General features: G+C 38.1%; 1 protein-coding gene across 1 annotated transcript in view; it reads right to left on the bottom strand.

Moving 5' to 3' along the window:
• The window catches only part of FBN2 (fibrillin 2), a 159,974-nt gene that overhangs the window by 11,818 nt on the left and 129,298 nt on the right, over window positions 1-18,858 (bottom strand). Inside the window, exons 45-58 of the mRNA XM_065662467.1 lie at window positions 18,699-18,824; window positions 16,619-16,735; window positions 14,659-14,787; window positions 14,213-14,332; window positions 10,735-10,860; window positions 10,346-10,498; window positions 9,723-9,788; window positions 9,274-9,399; window positions 9,048-9,167; window positions 8,441-8,563; window positions 7,300-7,431; window positions 5,821-5,946; window positions 1,120-1,326; window positions 296-421 (exon numbers count right to left, since the gene is read on the bottom strand). Coding sequence (XP_065518539.1) covers window positions 296-421; window positions 1,120-1,326; window positions 5,821-5,946; window positions 7,300-7,431; window positions 8,441-8,563; window positions 9,048-9,167; window positions 9,274-9,399; window positions 9,723-9,788; window positions 10,346-10,498; window positions 10,735-10,860; window positions 14,213-14,332; window positions 14,659-14,787; window positions 16,619-16,735; window positions 18,699-18,824 — 1,797 coding nt within the window. The remainder of the gene's footprint in view (window positions 1-295; window positions 422-1,119; window positions 1,327-5,820; window positions 5,947-7,299; window positions 7,432-8,440; window positions 8,564-9,047; window positions 9,168-9,273; window positions 9,400-9,722; window positions 9,789-10,345; window positions 10,499-10,734; window positions 10,861-14,212; window positions 14,333-14,658; window positions 14,788-16,618; window positions 16,736-18,698; window positions 18,825-18,858) is intronic.

Below are 18,858 nucleotides of genomic sequence, written 5' to 3' on the forward strand. Positions count from 1 at the left end.
TAACTAACAGGGACGTGTGAAAATATAGACCATGAAGTAATGAGCTGGTTTGGCAGTCAAAATGGTTATGCAGCTGAAACATATTTCAGTATTCATTCTACTGCAGGAATATTGCTAGTACACCTTGTTTCTTTATATTCCCAAGTGAAATACAAAAACACAAGTGTGTATTAAGAAAGGAAAGACAGCAAAGAGATAAAGAGAAAAAAGTGCCTTGATACAAAGTTTACAGAGGTTGATATGTCTTTCTGCACCAGTTAAAAACCATAACTGACTTTAAGATGCTGAATCTTACCATTACAAGATGTGACACTTATGTCAGTGGTATAGCCAACTTTGCAAAAGCATCGGAAAGAGCCCATAGTATTAATACACTGTCCATTTCTACATAGGTTTAGCATGACCTTACATTCATCAATATCTGTATGGAAAAATATTAAAAATATAATTTTTCAGTTTTAAATTCAACTTTTTTCTTCTCTTACATGTTTGCATATTTCCTCATCATCATGCTTCCAATAGGCACTTTATCCTTTCTTTATCTTTAAAAATAAATCTGAATTCAAAGTCAAACATCCTTCAAACTTTCACTATTGTTTTTGTATCAAAACTTTCCTGCAATTTTATTGGGTATTCATGTTACAGTTTTGTTAACTGAAAATACAAACCCCATAGATGTGAATTTTCTTATGACCAGTTACATGATGTCAAAATTTTTTCACCACAATTTAAAACTGGATGCTAGTTTCTGCTTCCTGTGTGAAAACAGTAACCACAAAGAATTCAGTGAGACTTGTTAGAAAAACTGTTAACTGCTTTTGCCACGTATGCAACTTTTCAGCATACAAAAGCTTTGGGATCATTTCTAGCTTTTAGTTACTGGTTGGTACTTTCTGTTTTAGAATCCAACCCTGAAAATCCTGCACAGCTGTAAGCATGCTGATTGCCGCTACTGTTTAAAGGTGTTTTTAATTTCTGGTCTCAGCAGCATTTGAAAAATCAAGCTCTGTTGTTTCACAGGAAATTCTTAGAAGGAACTTCAAAGAGAATTTTGCATTTCCTTAAATATGCAAACATATTCTTTTTCCCTTTTCTGCCTCTTTTAATCCTTGCAAATACCTCTTCCATCTGTAGTATAACCTGGTCCATGTGGACAGAGTTTCTTATATTGGGTGGTGCCGGGAAGCGGACAGAGCTCACACTGGTTACCCCAGCCACGGCCTCCATCGCAGCAGCACTCAGATTTAGTGACAAGATTCCGGCTGCTTGAAGCCATCTGACACATTGTCTGTAAAACTTCAGCAAAGCAAAACCCTTGGCGATTATCTGTAGGAAAGAAGTAGACAGATCAAGAAAGAGTAGGAGATAAATATCTGATCCATCTAGCATCTGATGTATTATTCTGGCTCTTTGTCAACACAGGCAAGCAAAAGAAGATATTAGCAACCAGTCTATGAACCAGTCTATGAAGTCTATTTTGACTTAGGCTTTCAGATTTGTTGTGTCTTCTGATAACCTGAGCTGCTGAGGAAAATTCAAAGGAAAAATGAGGCTTATAAAAAATGGAAGCAAGGACAGGCGGCCTGGGTAGAGTACAGGGATGTTGTCCGGGAAGCTAGGGACCAGGTTAGGAAGGCTAAGGCCCAGTTAGAATTAAACTTGGCCAGGGATGTTAAGGATAAAAGGAAAGGATTCTACAGGTACGTAGCAAACAAAAAACAGACTAGGGACAACACAGGCCCCCTGAGGAAGCTTTCGGGAGAACTGGCTACACAGGATTTGGAGAAGGCTGAGGTTCTGAATGACTTCTTTGCCTCGGTCTTCACTGGCAAAGGCTCTGACTGCACCACCCAGGTCTTAGAAGGTAGATGCAGGGACTGTGAGAATGAAGACCTTGGGCCCACTGTAGGAGAGGATCTGGTTTGAGACCAGCTTAAAAATCTGAACGCGCACAAGTCCGTGGGACCTGATGGAATCCATCCGCGGGTCCTGAAGGAGCTGGCGAATGAAGTTGCTAAGCCACTGGCCATCATACTTGAAAAATCATTGCAGTCAGGTGAAGTTCCCGATGACTGGAAAAAGGGAAATATAACCCCCATTTTCAAGAAGGGGAAAATGGAAGACCCGGGGAATTACAGACCAGTCAGCCTCACCTCTGTGCCTGGTAAAATCTTGGAGCACAATCTCCTGGACAGCATGCTAAGGCACATGAAAAACAACAAGGTGCTTGGTGACAGCCAGCGTGGCTTCACTAAGGGGAAATCCTGCCTGACCAATTTGGTGGCCTTCTATGATGGGGCTACAGAATTGATGGACAAGGGTAAAGAAGTTGATGTCATCTACCTGGACTTGGGCAAAACATTTGACACTGTCCCACACGACATCCTTCTCTCTAAATTGGAGAGAGATCAATTTGATGGATGGACCACTCGGTGGATAAAGAACTGGGTGGATGGCTGCACACAAAGAGTTGTGGTCAATGGCTAGATGTCCGGCTGGAGACCGGTAATGAGTGATGTCCCTCAGGGATCGGTGTTGGGACCAGTCTTGTTTAACATCTTCATCGCTGACATGGACAGTGGGATTGAGTGCGCCATCAACAAGTTTGCCAATGACACCAAGCTGTGTGGTTCGGTTGATACGCTGGAGGGAAGGGATGCCATCCAGAGGGACCTTGACACGCTTGTGAGGTGGGCTGATGCCAACCTTATGAAGTTCAACCATGACAAGTGCAAGGTCCTACATCTGGGTTGGAGCAATCCCAGGCACAGCCACAGACTGGGCAAAGAAGAGATTCAGAGCGGCCCTGCACAGAAGGACTTGGGGTGTTGGTCGATGAGAAAATGTACATGAGCCGGCAGTGTGGGCTCGCAGCCCAGAAAGCCAACCGTATCCTGGGCTGCATCAAAAGGAGCGTGACCAGCAGGTCTAAGGAGGTGATCCTGCTCCTCTACTCTGCTCTTGTGAGACCTCACTTGGAGTATTGTGTGCAGTTCTGGTGTCCTCAACATAACTCCTGGAACAAGTCCAGAGGAGGCCACAAGGATGATCAGGGGACTGGAGCACCTCCCATATAAAGACAGGTTGAGGAAGTTCGGGCTGTTCAGCCTGGAGAAGAGAAGGCTGCGTGGGGACATAATAGCAGCCTTCCAGTACCTGAAGGGGGCCTATAGGGATGCTGGGGAGGGACTCTTCGTCAGGGACTGTAGTGAAAGGACAAGGGGTAACGGGTTAAAACTTAAACAGGGGAAGTTTAGATTCGATATAAGGAGGAAATTCTTTCCTGTTAGGGTGGTGAGGCACTGAAATCAGTTGCCCAGGGAGGCTGTGAGTGCTCCATCCCTGGCGGTGTTCAAAGCCAGGTTGGATGAAGCCTTGTGTGGGACGGTTTAGTGTGAGGTGTCCTTGTCCATGGCAGGGGGGTTTGAACTAGATGATCTTGAGGTCCTTTCCAACCCTAACTATTCTATGATCTATTTCTATGATCTCTAATCTGCTGTCACTACAAGTGTATTCCAGACATACCTAAAGTTCAGTACCTGCATGAGTTGGATACAAGTTTTACTTCTAGGAAATTTGTGTCCTGGAGCATATCTGGTGAGCTTGCTTGATAGTAAAACAGGCTGTGGACCAAGCTGAGCTTCAAGTTGAGCTGCCTATGTTTGGTTTGCATTTGAATTATTTACTTGGGTTGGGGTTAGAAGTTTTCTTTCTTTGTTCTAATGGCAAATACAGCATGTCTGATCATCTGTATTTATCCTGCTGCTCTTAAATGACAAAATAGCACTTAAAAGTGTCTATACAATCCTGTACTTTTTCAGTGGTACTCCCTGTTTTCATTCAGGACAAAGAAAAGAAAAAAAAAAAAAATACGGCCGTACTGTTGATCCGTCCCTTTCTAATTCAATTTTCCTTATTTTTTAAACCCTTTAGTTAATATCTGTCAATCACTAAGGTGGAGCAAAACCTCAGAGTCATTAAGCTCCTACAAGTTTCCTTCGAACAGGTAGCTGAGGAAAGCAGAGATCCCAGCCTCCAGTGCTAATGGAAACTAAATTTTGCAGGCATGGCATCTTCTAAACATGCTGTGTCACCTGTCTTATTTGTTAACTAAATGTAGACAATGTCAGCTATGGTCAGACAGACATTTCTGGATTTAAATGATGATTTTTTTTAATTTTTTGTTTTTTTCCTAAATCTAAAAGTTAAAATCCTTCAGTATGCGTTTATGTATCAACAACTAGCTGACCTTCTGTTTTGCAATTATGAAGAGTAGAATCTGCACATTTTATACATGAATCAGGTAAAATGTTAACTTTGGCTTTAGGCAAAACTTTGGATTCCTGGTAACTGTTTACATCAAATAAAGCTCTCCTTACTGAAAGTGTTAACTGTGTGAGACAGCATGTTTGCTGTAGTAATTTGCAAGACTCAGCAGATTTCTGTTCTCCTAGATAGGCATACTGTGCAGGTTTTAACACATTATGACTTGAAGAACATATAATGCTTTGTTCACAATTTGAGATGTGCAATAAGTTTTCATGTGAACAGAATACAAAGGTTTGCACAATATATTTAAAATAATGTAATCTAAGAGTTAACATTTATTTAAATGTTTAATCTTTGAAATACTTTGTTTCTTGCAGACTAATTTTTCATTGTAATCTGACCTAGGAAGCCCTGAAGGAAAAGCAGCAATGAGCAAACTAACCCAAAGCACAGTTTTCATAAACTAATAAGAAAATAATACACTAAATATAAGAACACAATAATGACCTACAAGCAGGGTATTTCCATGGCATTAATGACCAGCTAGGGTTAACAGACTCATCCCATCTGGTCTTAATCCTTAGGAAATACCCTGCACTTCTGAGGTTATTGCTTTCCCTTGAAGTCAGCACACTACTGATGACAATTTACAGGGAGTTGTTTTTGTAGTACTTGTATAAGATAATATGCAAGTATTTTTGATGTAATACTAATAGATACTGATACTGTCTCAGTACTGTGAAACACTTCGAGGTATGTACTCATGAACACTGATAATGAAAAAGTAAGGTTTTGCAGTTTGATGTCTAAAATTGAATAATTAATTTTTCAGACCGAATGACAAATCTGAACATACGGAAAAAGAAATGCAGGTTGATGAATGCATAATGCTTCATATGCATTTAATGTGCATGTCTGCCTCAAAACTTTTCAATTTATCTTGCAGTTTTTTTGTGAAATCCTAGCATTTTGTGTTCATAATATTTTGCCCAGTAACTGGCAGTGTTCAAGGCCAGATTGGACAACGCCTTGAGCAACACGATCTAGTGGAAGGTGTCCCTGCCCATGGCTGGGGGCTTGGAACTAGATGATCTTAAGGTCTTTTCTAACCCGAACCATCCTATGATTCTATAATCACCATCTGAGTTAAAATTACAAAAAGTTAGGATGCCTAGTTGCAGCGCTTATGATCACATCTGGATATGCAAACAATTTTGCACTGCATCTCAGTTTTTGATCTACCTAAGGTAACTAAATTCTCATTCTTCTTTAAAAATACCTGTACTTTGTCTGGATAGCGTTGCTCAGCATCATATTTACGTCCTTTGGAATTTAGACACTTTTATGTGAGGCCCCTTATTGCTAGACTCAGCTGACATTCTCAAGATGCTCCACATTCCTATCACTATTTAATATCAAATCATTGTTTAATTAATAAGGATCTTTAATTTCTATAGATATGAGAGCTGTTAGGTACACAGAAGCCTAATTTACACTCTGCATCCTTTATACTTTAATGTAAGATGAAATGTATATGAAAGAGGTATTTACCAAGACATTCAGTGCCTGACGGACTTGACAGGAATCCTTCATTGCATTCACATCGGTAGCTCCCAATAACATTCATGCAACGACCATTTTCACAGACACCTGGCTTGGTTCGGCATTCATTTTCATCTTTGCAAAAACATAATAAAAAAATTGAAATAATTTGTTACAAGAAAATATATCAGACTCATAGGGTGCATTAATTATTTTGCACAATATTATAAAAATGTTTGCAAGTGGAAAAATCAACAACTGATTAAGCCTGGAAAGGGCTTCCCTAATAGGACTATCCTATTCCATTCCTTATGCACTTAATCCTGGGATGAAAGCTTTAATCCTTGTACATTCTTTGCAACATAAAACAAGAAGCAGAAAACACTTGCAGAAGAGCAAGTTCTAGTCATAACTTCTGTAACAAGTAACATTAAAATAGAATTGGGATACATGCATGACTTGAGTAATAAATTCTCACTTTGTAATCATTCAGATCATCTGAATACCTTTGACCTCTCCTGCAATCAGTTATATTTCAGTACACACACACCATTTCCCTGAAACAGGTTATAATCTTCCTGTATTTTCTTCCATAACTAATGGCACAGATACTGTAAGCAACTACACACCTTTAGAGATGCTTAAAATAAAACCTCAGAAAATTTATTAGAATTATTGTTAATACAGATTATTCCCTCTAAAAATAGTCATAAAGATCTGTACAAGAGACTATACATTCTGTTGCTAAAAGAAAACTATTTTAAAATATTTTATTCTAATTTTCATTTAAAGCATTTGCTGAGATGGACGTTTAATTAATTTTTTTTTTGTCTCTGAGGCAAAGACAGCCTCATCTAATTCTATCCACACAAAACTCTTGAAAGGTCTTGAGTTTTTTTACTTACCAAAGCAAGTATAATTTGCCAAAATGTAGCTATCATTTTCCCCTAAACTAATTGAAAAAAAGATGGAGGAAATGTGTGCTCCCTTACAGGACGGAAAATTATTTTGCACTATGACAGTTTCCACATTTGTTGCTCTTCGTAGCTTTTATATATTGTTTCACAATCTTACAGCTTTAATTCTTTACGGAACTGCCATATTAACAGTATTAATGCTAAATGAAATGTAACTTTTTTGTTTAGGATAATTTTTCTTCCTACTCATCAAAGGAGGGCTATTTTGTTTGGCAACTCGCTCTTTTAAACCTAGTAAGTGCCTGAAAAATTTTCTGATTTTGTTGTGCAACAAAAGAAACTAAACTGGAGTTTTTCTTCTGAGATATTTCTTAGTCACTTAAAACTACTTTCAGATAAAGTGCAAACCTTGAGAAAAAAATGAAAGCTTAACATGTTGGACATTATTTGCTATCTTAAATAACCTTTATGAATTGTTATTTTCTGGTTTACTACATACACATACAGGGAATTTTTCATTTGTTTGCTTGATTGTATTTCAGAGGTGCCTTCTTTCCTTTCTAAGCTTTACCTGTGCAGCCTTCTCCATCTAGTCTCCGAATCATTCCAAGAGGACAAACACACATGAAGGTACCAATCAAATTTTTGCACATCATGCCTCTTGATTCACAGTCATGGAGACCTTCGGCACACTCATCTAGATCTGGAAAAAAATTACATTTTGTGTTTGAACATTCAGTGGCTTCAGTTATTGAAGACAACTAGCATTTTCTCAAGAAAAAAATGAGATACAGACTTCTCTAACTAACAAGCATTGAAGAAAAATCTGATAGCTATGCTTAATTGCAGTTGTCCTAATTTTTCTAATTTCTGTCATCTTGCCACATAGAATCATAGAACCATAGAATAGTTAGGGTTGGAAAGGACCTTAAGATCATCTAGTTCCAATCCCCCTCCCATGGGCAGGGAAACCTCACACTAAAACTTGTCACCCAAGGCTCTGTCCAACCTGGCCTTGAACACTGCCAGGGATGGAGCACTCACAGCTTCCCTGGGCAACCCATTCCTGTGCCTCACCACCCACACAGTAAAGAACCTCTTCCTTATATCCAATCTAAACTTCCCCTGTTTAAATTTTAACTCGTTACTCCTTGTCCTGTCACTGCAGTCTCTAATGAAGAGTCCCTCCCCAGCATCCTTGTAGGCCCCCTTCAGATACTGGAAGACTGCTATGAGGTCTCCACGCAGCCTTCTCTTCTCCAGGCTGAACAGCCCCAACTTTCTCAGCCTATCTTCATATGGGAGGTGCTCCAGTCCCCTGATCATCCTCATGGCCCTCCTCTGGACTTGTTCCAACAGTTCCATGTCCTTTTTATGCTGAGGACACCAGAACTGCACACAATGCTCCAAGTGAGGTCCCACAAGAGCAGAGTAGAGGGTCAGGATCACCTCCTTTGATCTGCCGTATTAAAGATGTGTTAAACTTCAACATTGTCACCTTCTTAGCTTTAAAGTCCCCATGAAGGGGTACCCTTGATTAAAAAAATCCACTAGATCTTGGTCTTGCATGAGTTCTGAAAGAGTAAATCATCATCTGCTGGGCTGTTTGCTACATTCAACTGAAAGAATGAACGCAAGATGCACAGAAATATTTGGAATATGCTTTGGCCAGTACAGAATGATGGAAATAAAGTTTATATATTAGTCATTACCTTTGCACATCTTTTGGTCTTCTCTTAGTACGTAGCCAACTGGACATGTACATTCGTAGGAACCATGAGTGTTGATACAACGAAAAGCACACAGCAAGGGGTTCTGGCCACACTCATTTATATCTGAACAGAAGGAATAAAATAGTAATTCTCCACTAAGTTTCAGAACAATCACCAAGGATGTTTTCTTCTACCAGTGCTTCTCTTGTCAGCTAAAAAGTATCAGAGGTGTAACAATTCAAACCAGAAACTTTTGGATGTTTGTTCGGTTTTTAGTAGCCAGAGAAAATTGAACAAAGCTCTGCTTAAAAATAATGGTAAAATAAATATGGAACTACATGAGCTCAGAATGACAAGTTGGATGGACCCATTTAAATTTTTTTTATATCAACAGTTACTTCCTCCCGTCTTGCCAACAAAAAACTAAATAATGTAGCATACCGCAACATGCAGTTTGGGAAATCATGTGATAACCTGAAAATACTGCTTAATCAATTCAGGACTTCTTTTTCAATGACATGAAATTCAAGGCTTTTTTAATAAACTAATTTGAATACTTAGGACTGGATAAAAACTAAAGGGAAAGAAAGTAAAGAGGACAAGTTACCTTCACAGTTCATCATTGGGCCTGGCTCAAACCCTTCATAACAGTTGCACTCAAAACTGCCAATCACGTTCGTGCACGTACCATTTCCACATGGATTGCCAATGGAACATTCATCAGTATCTGTATGTAATGAATAAATGCAAGCTGAAGAGAACTGGGACACATTTCAAATTGTGTTTTAAATTCAAGTGTTACAGTTCTTATAACTTATGAAATATTAACACACCGATGCAGTGTACTCCAGTGTAATCTATGTTGTATCCCATGGGGCACTCACAGCGGAACGATCCATCAGTATTGATGCAGTGTCCGTTTGAGCAAATCCCTGGACTTTCAAGGCATTCATTGACGTCTAAAAAACAGGAGGATATTAGTAACCATGTAGCTGATGCATATCTGTATCAGGTCATAAAAAAGCACTTAAAGACTAAGCACCCTATCTTGTTTGTCTCTAGCCAAGCAATTTAAAAGGCAATCTTTTAACTATCATTTCATAACTGCCCACACTTATTGAAGGTCAGCTTCCTGTCACCTGAGGTTAGGTGGAGTAAGCCATCACTTATATATATACTATATATATAAGTATGTATATTATACATACTATAATATCCAAGTCTAGTTTTAAGTATATGTAATTTATTTATGTTTTTAATTATAATGAAAAAGAATACTTACCTTCACGTCTATCATCAATTCCAGGAATAGTTCCATGACCATAGGGACACAGGTCCTGAAAAGCAACTGCAGAGGTATGTTTTTTTTAAAAAAAGAGTGAATGAGAGACAAAACCATGAGAGATAGTTAAAGCCATCCAAAAATATTCTTTATGACATTTTCCAAAACTGTCTATTGTTTAAAACGTGGTCATTATGCTGCCTTGTCAGACAAAAAAGTAACAAGGTCTCTGGATTGGGGAAGCAGCACTAGAACTCATTGAGATTCCATGTACATATGCTTGGTGCCTTCTCCTTTCTGTACCTGGAGGAAACCAAGAACTGAAAACTCAGTTACTTTAGGGATTGATGGCATTGTCTCATTTTGCTCTTCTCTTCTGCCCAAAGCAGCCTACCGTTAGTACATTTTTCTACAGAGCAAAACAAGAACCCAGTATTTCTCTTTTTCTATGCTTTCTCGTATTTAATTTTATCCCTCTTATTGACCTGAAAATGGTGCTAGAAAAGGCTGTTAAGAGAGAATGCCAAAATATCTCTCCTTCTAATGATCGAAAAGGTACAACAAAAATGTGTTCTTCCTTTTCTCCCATCTAAAAAGGCTTTATTTTAAATCTTGATGTGTACCTTCTTCTTCTTTTGGACAGAGCTCACAGGGATCACCCCATCCTTCTCCTGGCATTTTGCTGCAGCAACACTTTGCCTTTGTGGTGTTGAAAGCCTTTGGCACTGAGCATTTCCCATTCTCAAAGTTAGTGAAACAGAAACTCTGGCGAGTATCTAAAAAAGAAAATACAGTCACATGGTTCTAGCATCTCCCACCTGGTTAGATGATGACTATCTAGCCCTGGAAGGAATAATATAATGCCTGTATTTTTCACACTGTTTTGAAAGCACTTTCCAGTCCTCATAAGGGCGTAATTTGGAAGGGACCTGCAGAGGTCACCTTTTATTTATCTGCAGAGTATCTGTTACCTGTTAGAGTAAGTTATTACATTCCTTAATCATTAACTTACCAAAACATCTCCGTCCATTATCAGACAGCACAAAACCTGTAGGACAGATACACTGGAAACCTCCTGGAGTGTTCGTACAAGAGCCAAAGACACAGATGTTGGGATCCTCGTTACACTCATTAATATCTGTAAATTTATGGAGAAAAATTTCACTGTAACCATAACTGTGAATTATGTGGTCAAGAAATATTGTTTATTTATTTATTTAACTTCAGCAGCTGCCAGTAAAGCACCCAAATGCCTGAAGGTTCTACTAACTTTCAAATTAGAGCACTTCGCTGGCATGCACTTTTCTCTCCAAATACTGTTCTCTGTTCTTTGTCATATTCTCTGTTCTTTGTCATATTTATTACATAAACATTAAAGAAATGCTTTCAGACTGAAACACAGGAGAAGGTACATTTACGGTAAGAAAAATATTTTTCTATAAACATACAACACCCAAAGATAATTTTTTAAAAGTCTGCATGTTGGAGGTCCTTTGTAATTAAAGGTGGGCTGTTTTCAGGCTGACTGACTGATACTTGAACTGAAACTATAGCTAGTTATTAGTAGAGGGAGACCTAAATTTATATCTTCAGATTCATATTTACTAGTGTTGCACAGTCACTCATGAGATGTTATTTAAATTTCTGCCCTGTTCAACTGCATAATTTTGAATATATTGTTATAACTATTTAAATATGACATTTATTTTGTTAGGGATTTTTTAATAATTATTGAAAATTTTAATCAAAATAAAAGAGCACTTAATATAAACACCAAGTGTCTGTAAAATTATGCAGCTCAAACAGGATCAGGCTGCATATCCTGCATCTATAAACACAATGGACAGAGCAAGAAAAGTAATACATAAATATGTCTTTAATTTTTATTTATGTATTATTGAGAACTATGTTTTAATCTATTCTATTCTGCAAATACTTACAGAAGATATAAGCCTCCTTGCAAAAGTAATTTTTAAAAATAATTAAAATTTAATAAATTCTGAAGTGCATTTTAAAAATCTTCAAAGCTATTCCTGCAATACAGCCTGTCCTGAGTCTTTCAGTAAGAGATATTAAAAGGACCATCACAGACACCTGTGGCTGTGTAAGCACTCTGCAATAATATCCATACTGATCTTAATCAAAGGGTAGGCAGGAACAGGTATTTTGCATGAAAGTAAGCCTTATGGATGTTGAGTCATAAATCTGTAGTGTCATTTTTCCTCCTTTTTCTTGGAGATTCTACTCAATCTAAGAAAACTGACCTGCGTTCAGCAGATAAGGAAACAATGGAAATACAGTCTTTATCACTAGGAAAATAAAAGCGGAGTGATGGAATAAATAGGTAGGAATAAACTATGTGGCATAACTTCTGAAAAATACTGCCTGGAGTCCCATTTTCAGAAGTTACTGTTAAGTATAGCACATGAAGAAACAACTGTAACATAACCTGTTATATGTCAAACTCCACAGCTTCTCATGGACAGGCTTTTACTATGTGAAGCATTTTAAATTGGCTTATTTCAGTGAATGAAAATGTAATTAATTTGCCACTTAATTTGGCAGTTGCTAATAAAATTTAGCAATTCAGCTGCATTAATGGAATAGACAAACTCCTCTTTTGAAGCACTGATTATTACAGTAATGAATGGCTTTGTACTAGCCATATTGGAAGAAATTCTTTTCACGGCCTTGATGAACAGGTGACTAGCCAGACTGTGCAAATTAATGAGTCCTCTTCCCTTCATTCCCATAAAATTAAAGGGAATATATTAATTGGTTAGTGAAAACTAATAATTATTCTATGGCTTCCATCTGGTTTTATTTTCTTCTGCATATAATCACCCTGAGCTTCGAAAGTAATCTAGACAGTGCCAACATTCATATTATAGACAGAAGTAATGAATTCTTATAAAGCTGTTTGCATAGAAGATCAATAGAAACTAATGGGGAACATATGTCGCAAGAACTGTCATAATGTTAATCAAACTATTAGCACAATCACATGTGATTGTCTATGCATTGTCTAGAAACTTTACCAACAAATTTTCTGGACACTTGGCAGAATTAAGAAAAAGAATGCAATTAAATCCTTTTTTCTCAGTTTGAGCAAAAATTTATTTGGCAGGCACTGATGCTGTCAAAACCATCAAGAAATTCTGTGATTATGCTAACATGGCCATAAACAGTGATATTCCTGGAAAACCAAAAGCTTTCATTTTAAATTCATGATTTTACAACTGTAGGTGATTTGATTTAATCTCAGGCATAATTGCTAATGTGGAAAGAGCAGCTGCCAAAAGAAACCATGAAGTTGGCAGGCAAACTGAATATAGTGGCATGATATAAAAAGAGAACAGAATTCTGAGGTTTAGAAAATACAACCTGGTGTTCAAAGCAAAAAAATCAAAAAGGTTTCAGTGATCCAGTTCCTGAACCTATACAGACTAGGTAGCTATAGGCCAAATCTTTATGTCCTTACTAGTGTTTTCTTCAGTCCATACAAGGACAAACCGCTCATTTATTACTGGGAGTTGTTCGGACGAATGTGTGTCTGGGTGTCACACCAGCTAACTTTGATCATTTAAGCTGAAAGCCAGGTTTCTCAATATAGTCACAGTGAGTGGGGAGAGAAATGCTTAATCTGTCCTTTCACCATGCAGAAACCTAGGGTTTCTAGGTTAGCTACCTAAAACTAGTTGAGTACATTTTCCTTGCTAGGTGCCCCACATGGTTAATCTTAACACCCAATAAACTCACAGTAGTTCTGTGCTTTGCTCTGCTGGAAAAGGGAGTTTTAACTTGGATTTATTTCTTATTCTCTGCCATACCAAACCTTAATTCATTGTGTGATGTTCAGCTCCTGAATAATATTTAAGGCTTCAACGAAAACTTAGATGAACAAAGAAGGACAGGCAAACTGATGAAAGGTCTGTTGCACCCTTTTCCTCCTCCTATGAATCTCAGCACTTGGGAGACACTATACATAACATGAAATCAGAAAACAGTTGCTAGAAGAAACTAATTTAAGCAATTGTTCCCATAAGCTCCATACTTTTATCAAGATTTTTAAACTTCATAGTCCTCTGAAACCAGAAGCTTAGTTCATGCACTGATTGTCAATAGTTACCATTCTTTTATATTTATTATATAAACCAAATACACAGGTTGGTTTGTATTGTGAATGTTGTTAACAAAAAAGAGTGTATTAAATATAAAATACCATTTTTAGGTAGATACTTTTGTTTGCATTAATGAAGAAGTCAATGTACAAAAATAAGAGTGCAATGCAACACAAAATATCTTGCTTCCTCTGTCTAAAACCTCTTCTGGTTTTAGAGGAGTATTCTTACTTACCTCCTTTCACCATGATCTTAAGTTGGGCAACATTCACAAACATTAAGGTGTACAACTACTTCCCACCAAATTAGAACCACATACTTTTTCTAATTTTTAAATTGTTCAGAAGCAGTAATTACAACTTGCCTTACCAATACAACTTTCACTTTTTACTTCATATCCTGGTGGACAGATGCATCTGAATGATCCTTCCAAATTTTGACAAGTGCCAGGAGAGCATGAACCAGGTAGTGCCACACACTCATTAGTATCTTTGGAGGGTAGATGGAATCAAGAGAAGTTTAGAATCAGGTAATTATTATGGTAACAAAACAGGCTTATTCATGAAAAGTACTAAGATTCTTTTTTAATTTTCTAAGACATTTAAATGGTTGATGATGAACAGCTATTCCAAAACTCAATTACCTCCACTACGGTTTCATTAGTCACTGTTGTTTTGGGTTTGTTTTTTTTTTTATACTTGGATACTCAGACTTGTGGTGCTGCCCTTTAAATGGGGGCTAATAGTTTGATTATTTTAGCTTATCAGTACTTTAATATTCAGTACTTTAACATCTCAATGTGGTATTATACATACCAATGCAATTCTTGCTATCTAGAGTAAGTTCATATCCTTCGTTACATAAACATTTGAAGGAACCAATTTCATTGAAACACTGTCCATTTCTGCACACCTGCCCAAAGAAAGAGCTGCACTCATCGATATCTGTAAAGATAAAAAAACAAAACAAAATGCCAGAAGTTGGAGTTGAGTCCTGGCATACTATATACAGTATGCTATAAACATACTCAAGTTACAATATCTATTTCTGTGGAAAAAGCAAATCTTGCAGCAACAGGGGAACAGCTGACAGCTATTGGAAAGTAACTTTCACTCAAGTGCATTAATGTATATGTTTTATTTAAACAACACTTTTTTATAGGGTATTATAATTTTCAAACTTCCAGCATTACCTCAGCTACTGCATCTGGAGATATTCAATTATTGCCAAGTGACTTTATGATACTAACTCCAGACACAGAAAAGAAAATGTTACACGGAGTGGTCTGGATTTTATCTGGATTTATACGCACTCGAGTTTCCTCCTAAAACCTGCCTTGTCACTTTCAAATTTTGGAATATATCATTTGCTTTCCACAGGATAATTTTCTCCTTCACAACGGTTCTGAAAATGAGGTTTGAAAATGCTTATTAGTTTTTAGAGTTACTTTAAAAATGCAGTTTTAAAGGACCACTGCAGAAGGAAAAATGCAGATGAGAATACGTCAAGAAAAGGAGATCAGATAAGCATCATGCTGCAACAACAATCTACACTTTGCTGTTTTACAGTACTTGAATTTGAAGCAGAAGCATTAAGTAGCAGCTGCTGAAAACCATGTACCTTCTGCTTCTGTGAGTACAGCCATGCCTGTGTTACTAGTTTATTCCATAGTACATTTCTTCTGTGTTACAGGTCTACTAGCAGAAATAGTACTGGAATGGGCTAAATTGCCCTTGAATGACTGAGAAAGCTTGGAAGAAAGCCCTGAGTCAAGAGGAGTGCTAACAGAAGGCCAGGTCTCTGAGTCAGCTTAGGCTTCTGAGCATCACTGAAGGCACAGCCTGCAGCAGAGGTAAGTTCCCGGTAGTACATGGGCAGTTACACTGCCAAGGGAAAAAGCTCCTCAGCAAATAGTGCCATTCTTTGGCAGCAGAAACATTTTACTCAAAAGTTTTTAATTGTCTCTTTCCTGGACAGGGAGAGGATTTGAAATACCTATTTAAGATGTTTTAGTTCTCTCCTGAACCAGAAAGGAACCATTAGACTGTCCTGTCTTCTTTCTGTAGCAAGAAGGAATGTAAAGCCTTTCTCTCCTTTGGCTTATGCTCTGCTCAAGGGAGAAGATATCCAGAGATTTATGAGTCTGTTCTTCAGTCCAGGAAGATTTTAGTTGCTTTATCACAAGTATCCAGGAATTTAAGTTGTCCAAAACCATCAGATATTTTTAAGCCTGGTGCTTTAGGGAATAGGAAATAGTAATGCCTGTATAAACTCTGATTGAGTTCATCTTAGAAGAGCATATTTGGTAGATTAGTTGTACTGGCTTTCTTGCTCCTGGTCTTTTTTCTCTTTCACGCTGCATGCAAGTGTCAATAGGGTGAAATAAATTATTTTAAATTCATACGACAACATTGGTGGTGTGACATAATATATGCTTATTGCAAGTGGTGCCTTTGGACTAAACCAGCAGTCAAGGATGTATACTGTAAGTATCCAGGAAGTCTAATGGAGATGAGGGCTGCATTAAAATGTCAGTGAATTGTTAGGGTTTATGTTATCTCAAGCTGACCAGTAAAAAAAAAAAAAATAATTACTTTGAAGAAATGATAGCAATAATTAACCTTTAGGGCTTTTAACTGTATCAGTTACTGCACTCAATTCACTTTCATAGCACCCTGACCTGTCTGTCTTTCCTTCAGGTTTCAACTATATACCATCCTCCTTGGCAAACCAAGCCATCAGCAATGAAAATAAACTTTCCATTATAGCACCTACCCATACAATCATTATTATGAGTTAATTCAAATCCTGGATAACACAGGCAGTTATATGATCCAACCGTGTTTTTACAAGTTCCATTTCCACAAGGATGGCGTTCACATTCATCAACATCTGCAATGAAAAACAAAATTGTATGGAGGAACTGATTTTTGCAGGTATGTTAATGTGTTATCTGTGCACAGTGACTATTCTAAATCTCTGTCTCTCATCTGTCACATTTCTATAACTTGTCTAGATTTGTATTTCATACTATGAAACTCTTAGAATTAGTTTTTAGAATTGTTACTCGAAGTTTTGTGTTAACACAAGACATTTTCCCACGCACATGCATCATTTAAAAAAAAACAAAACAGTAGAACTGATTGCAAAATAATAAAAGAACAAGAAAAACATTCTTATTTTGTGATTTTTTTCTTATATCATCTCCAGTATGCCATTATTTTAATACAAAATGTGTATAGATTTCAGTTATATTAAATGTGGGATTCTGTTTTTTAAATTAAACATGAACTCAATAGATTTCTAAATAATTGAAAAGTCTGTCTTTTTTAAAACCTCCAAACTCTATCACTTTGTGATATCTCCTATAAACTTCCCTGTCAAACAAACCACTATGATACACTTTTGTGAAAACAGAGTTTATATAAAATCACAGAATCATAGAATAGATAGGGTTGGAAAGGACCTGAATGGGCAGGGAAACCTCACACTAAAACATGTCAGCCAAGGCTCTGTCCAACATGGCCTTGAACACCACCAGGGATGGAGCTTTCACAACTTCCCCAGGCAGCCCATTCCAGTGCCTCACCAGCCTTACAGTAATTACAGTAAAGAACTTCCTACTTATGTCCAATCTAAACTTCCCCTGTTTCAGCTGTCCCTGTTACCCCTTCTCCTATCACTACAGTCCCTAATGAAGAGTCCCTCCCCAGCATCCCTATAGGCCCCCTTCAGGTACTGGAAGGCTGCTATGAGGTCTCCATGCAGACTTCTCTTCCCCAGGCTGAACAGCCCCAGCTTCCTCAGCCTGTCTTCATACGGGAGGTGCTCCAGTCTCCTGATCGTCCTCGTGGTCCTCCTCTGGACTTGTTCCAACGTTTCCATGTCCTTGTGTTATCAACACTGTCCTCAGACTAAAGCCAAAACACAGGACTGCACCTGTGTTTCTCATCAACCAACACCCCAAGTCCTTCTCCGCAGGGCTGCTCTCAATCTCTTCTCTGCCCAACCTGTAGCTGTGCCTGGGATTGCTCCGATCCAGGTGTAATATATGTTAATATATTCCTTAGTGTCCTGGGTTCAGCAGTAGCAGTCATTTTTCTCCTGCTTAGTAGCTGGTGCAGTGCTGTGTTTTTGATTTTCAGCCTGGGAACAGTGCTGATAACACCGATGTTTTCAGTTGCTGCTCAGTAATGTCTGCTCTGCCCAAGGACTTTTCTGAGTCTCATGCTCTGATAGGGAGGAGGAGAAGCCGGGAGGAAGCAGAGACAGGACACCTGACCCAAAGCAGCCAAAGAGGTATTCCATACCAGGGCACATCATGCCCTGTATATAAAATTGGGGCGGTTACCCAGAAGGGCTAGATCACTGCTCGGGTCGGGCTGGGTATCAGTCAGCAGGTGGTGAGCGGTTGTATTCTCTCCCGTTGTTATTTCCCTTATCATTATTGTTACTGGTGGTAGCAGTGGTTTTGTGTTATACCTTAGTTACTGGACTGTTCTTATCTCAACCCATGGGAGTTACATTCTTTCGATCCTCTTCCCCATCCCTGTAGGAGCGAGGGGAAGAAGGTGGGGAGTGAGGGAGCAGCTGCGCAGCTCTGGGTTGCCGGCTGAGCTTAAACCACGGCACTTAGTAACACAGAGCTATCTTTGAGAATACCATCGTTTTTTTTCCTTAACCTAATATATTCACTCCAAGGACAGCTTCACATCCCATATTCACAAAAATCCAAAAACATATGAATCAGTCTTTAAATGTTACTATGATCCCCTCAAAAATTTACTCATTTCTCTCCCTTTGAAAAAAAACCAAACCCAAACAAACCAAAGACAAAAGCATTGCCTTTCCATACCCATGCACATAGTCTGGTCTTGGGATGCCTTAAAACCATTGTGACATATGCACTGGTAACTTCCTTGCGTGTCCACACATAAACCATGACTGCAAACATTAGGAATTTCCAGACATTCATTGCGATCTGTAACAAAAATATAAAACAGATGGTACACATT

The sequence above is a fragment of the Lathamus discolor genome, chromosome Z, assembly GCF_037157495.1.
Source record: "Lathamus discolor isolate bLatDis1 chromosome Z, bLatDis1.hap1, whole genome shotgun sequence".
In the NCBI taxonomy this organism is placed as follows: Eukaryota; Metazoa; Chordata; class Aves; order Psittaciformes; family Psittacidae; genus Lathamus; species Lathamus discolor.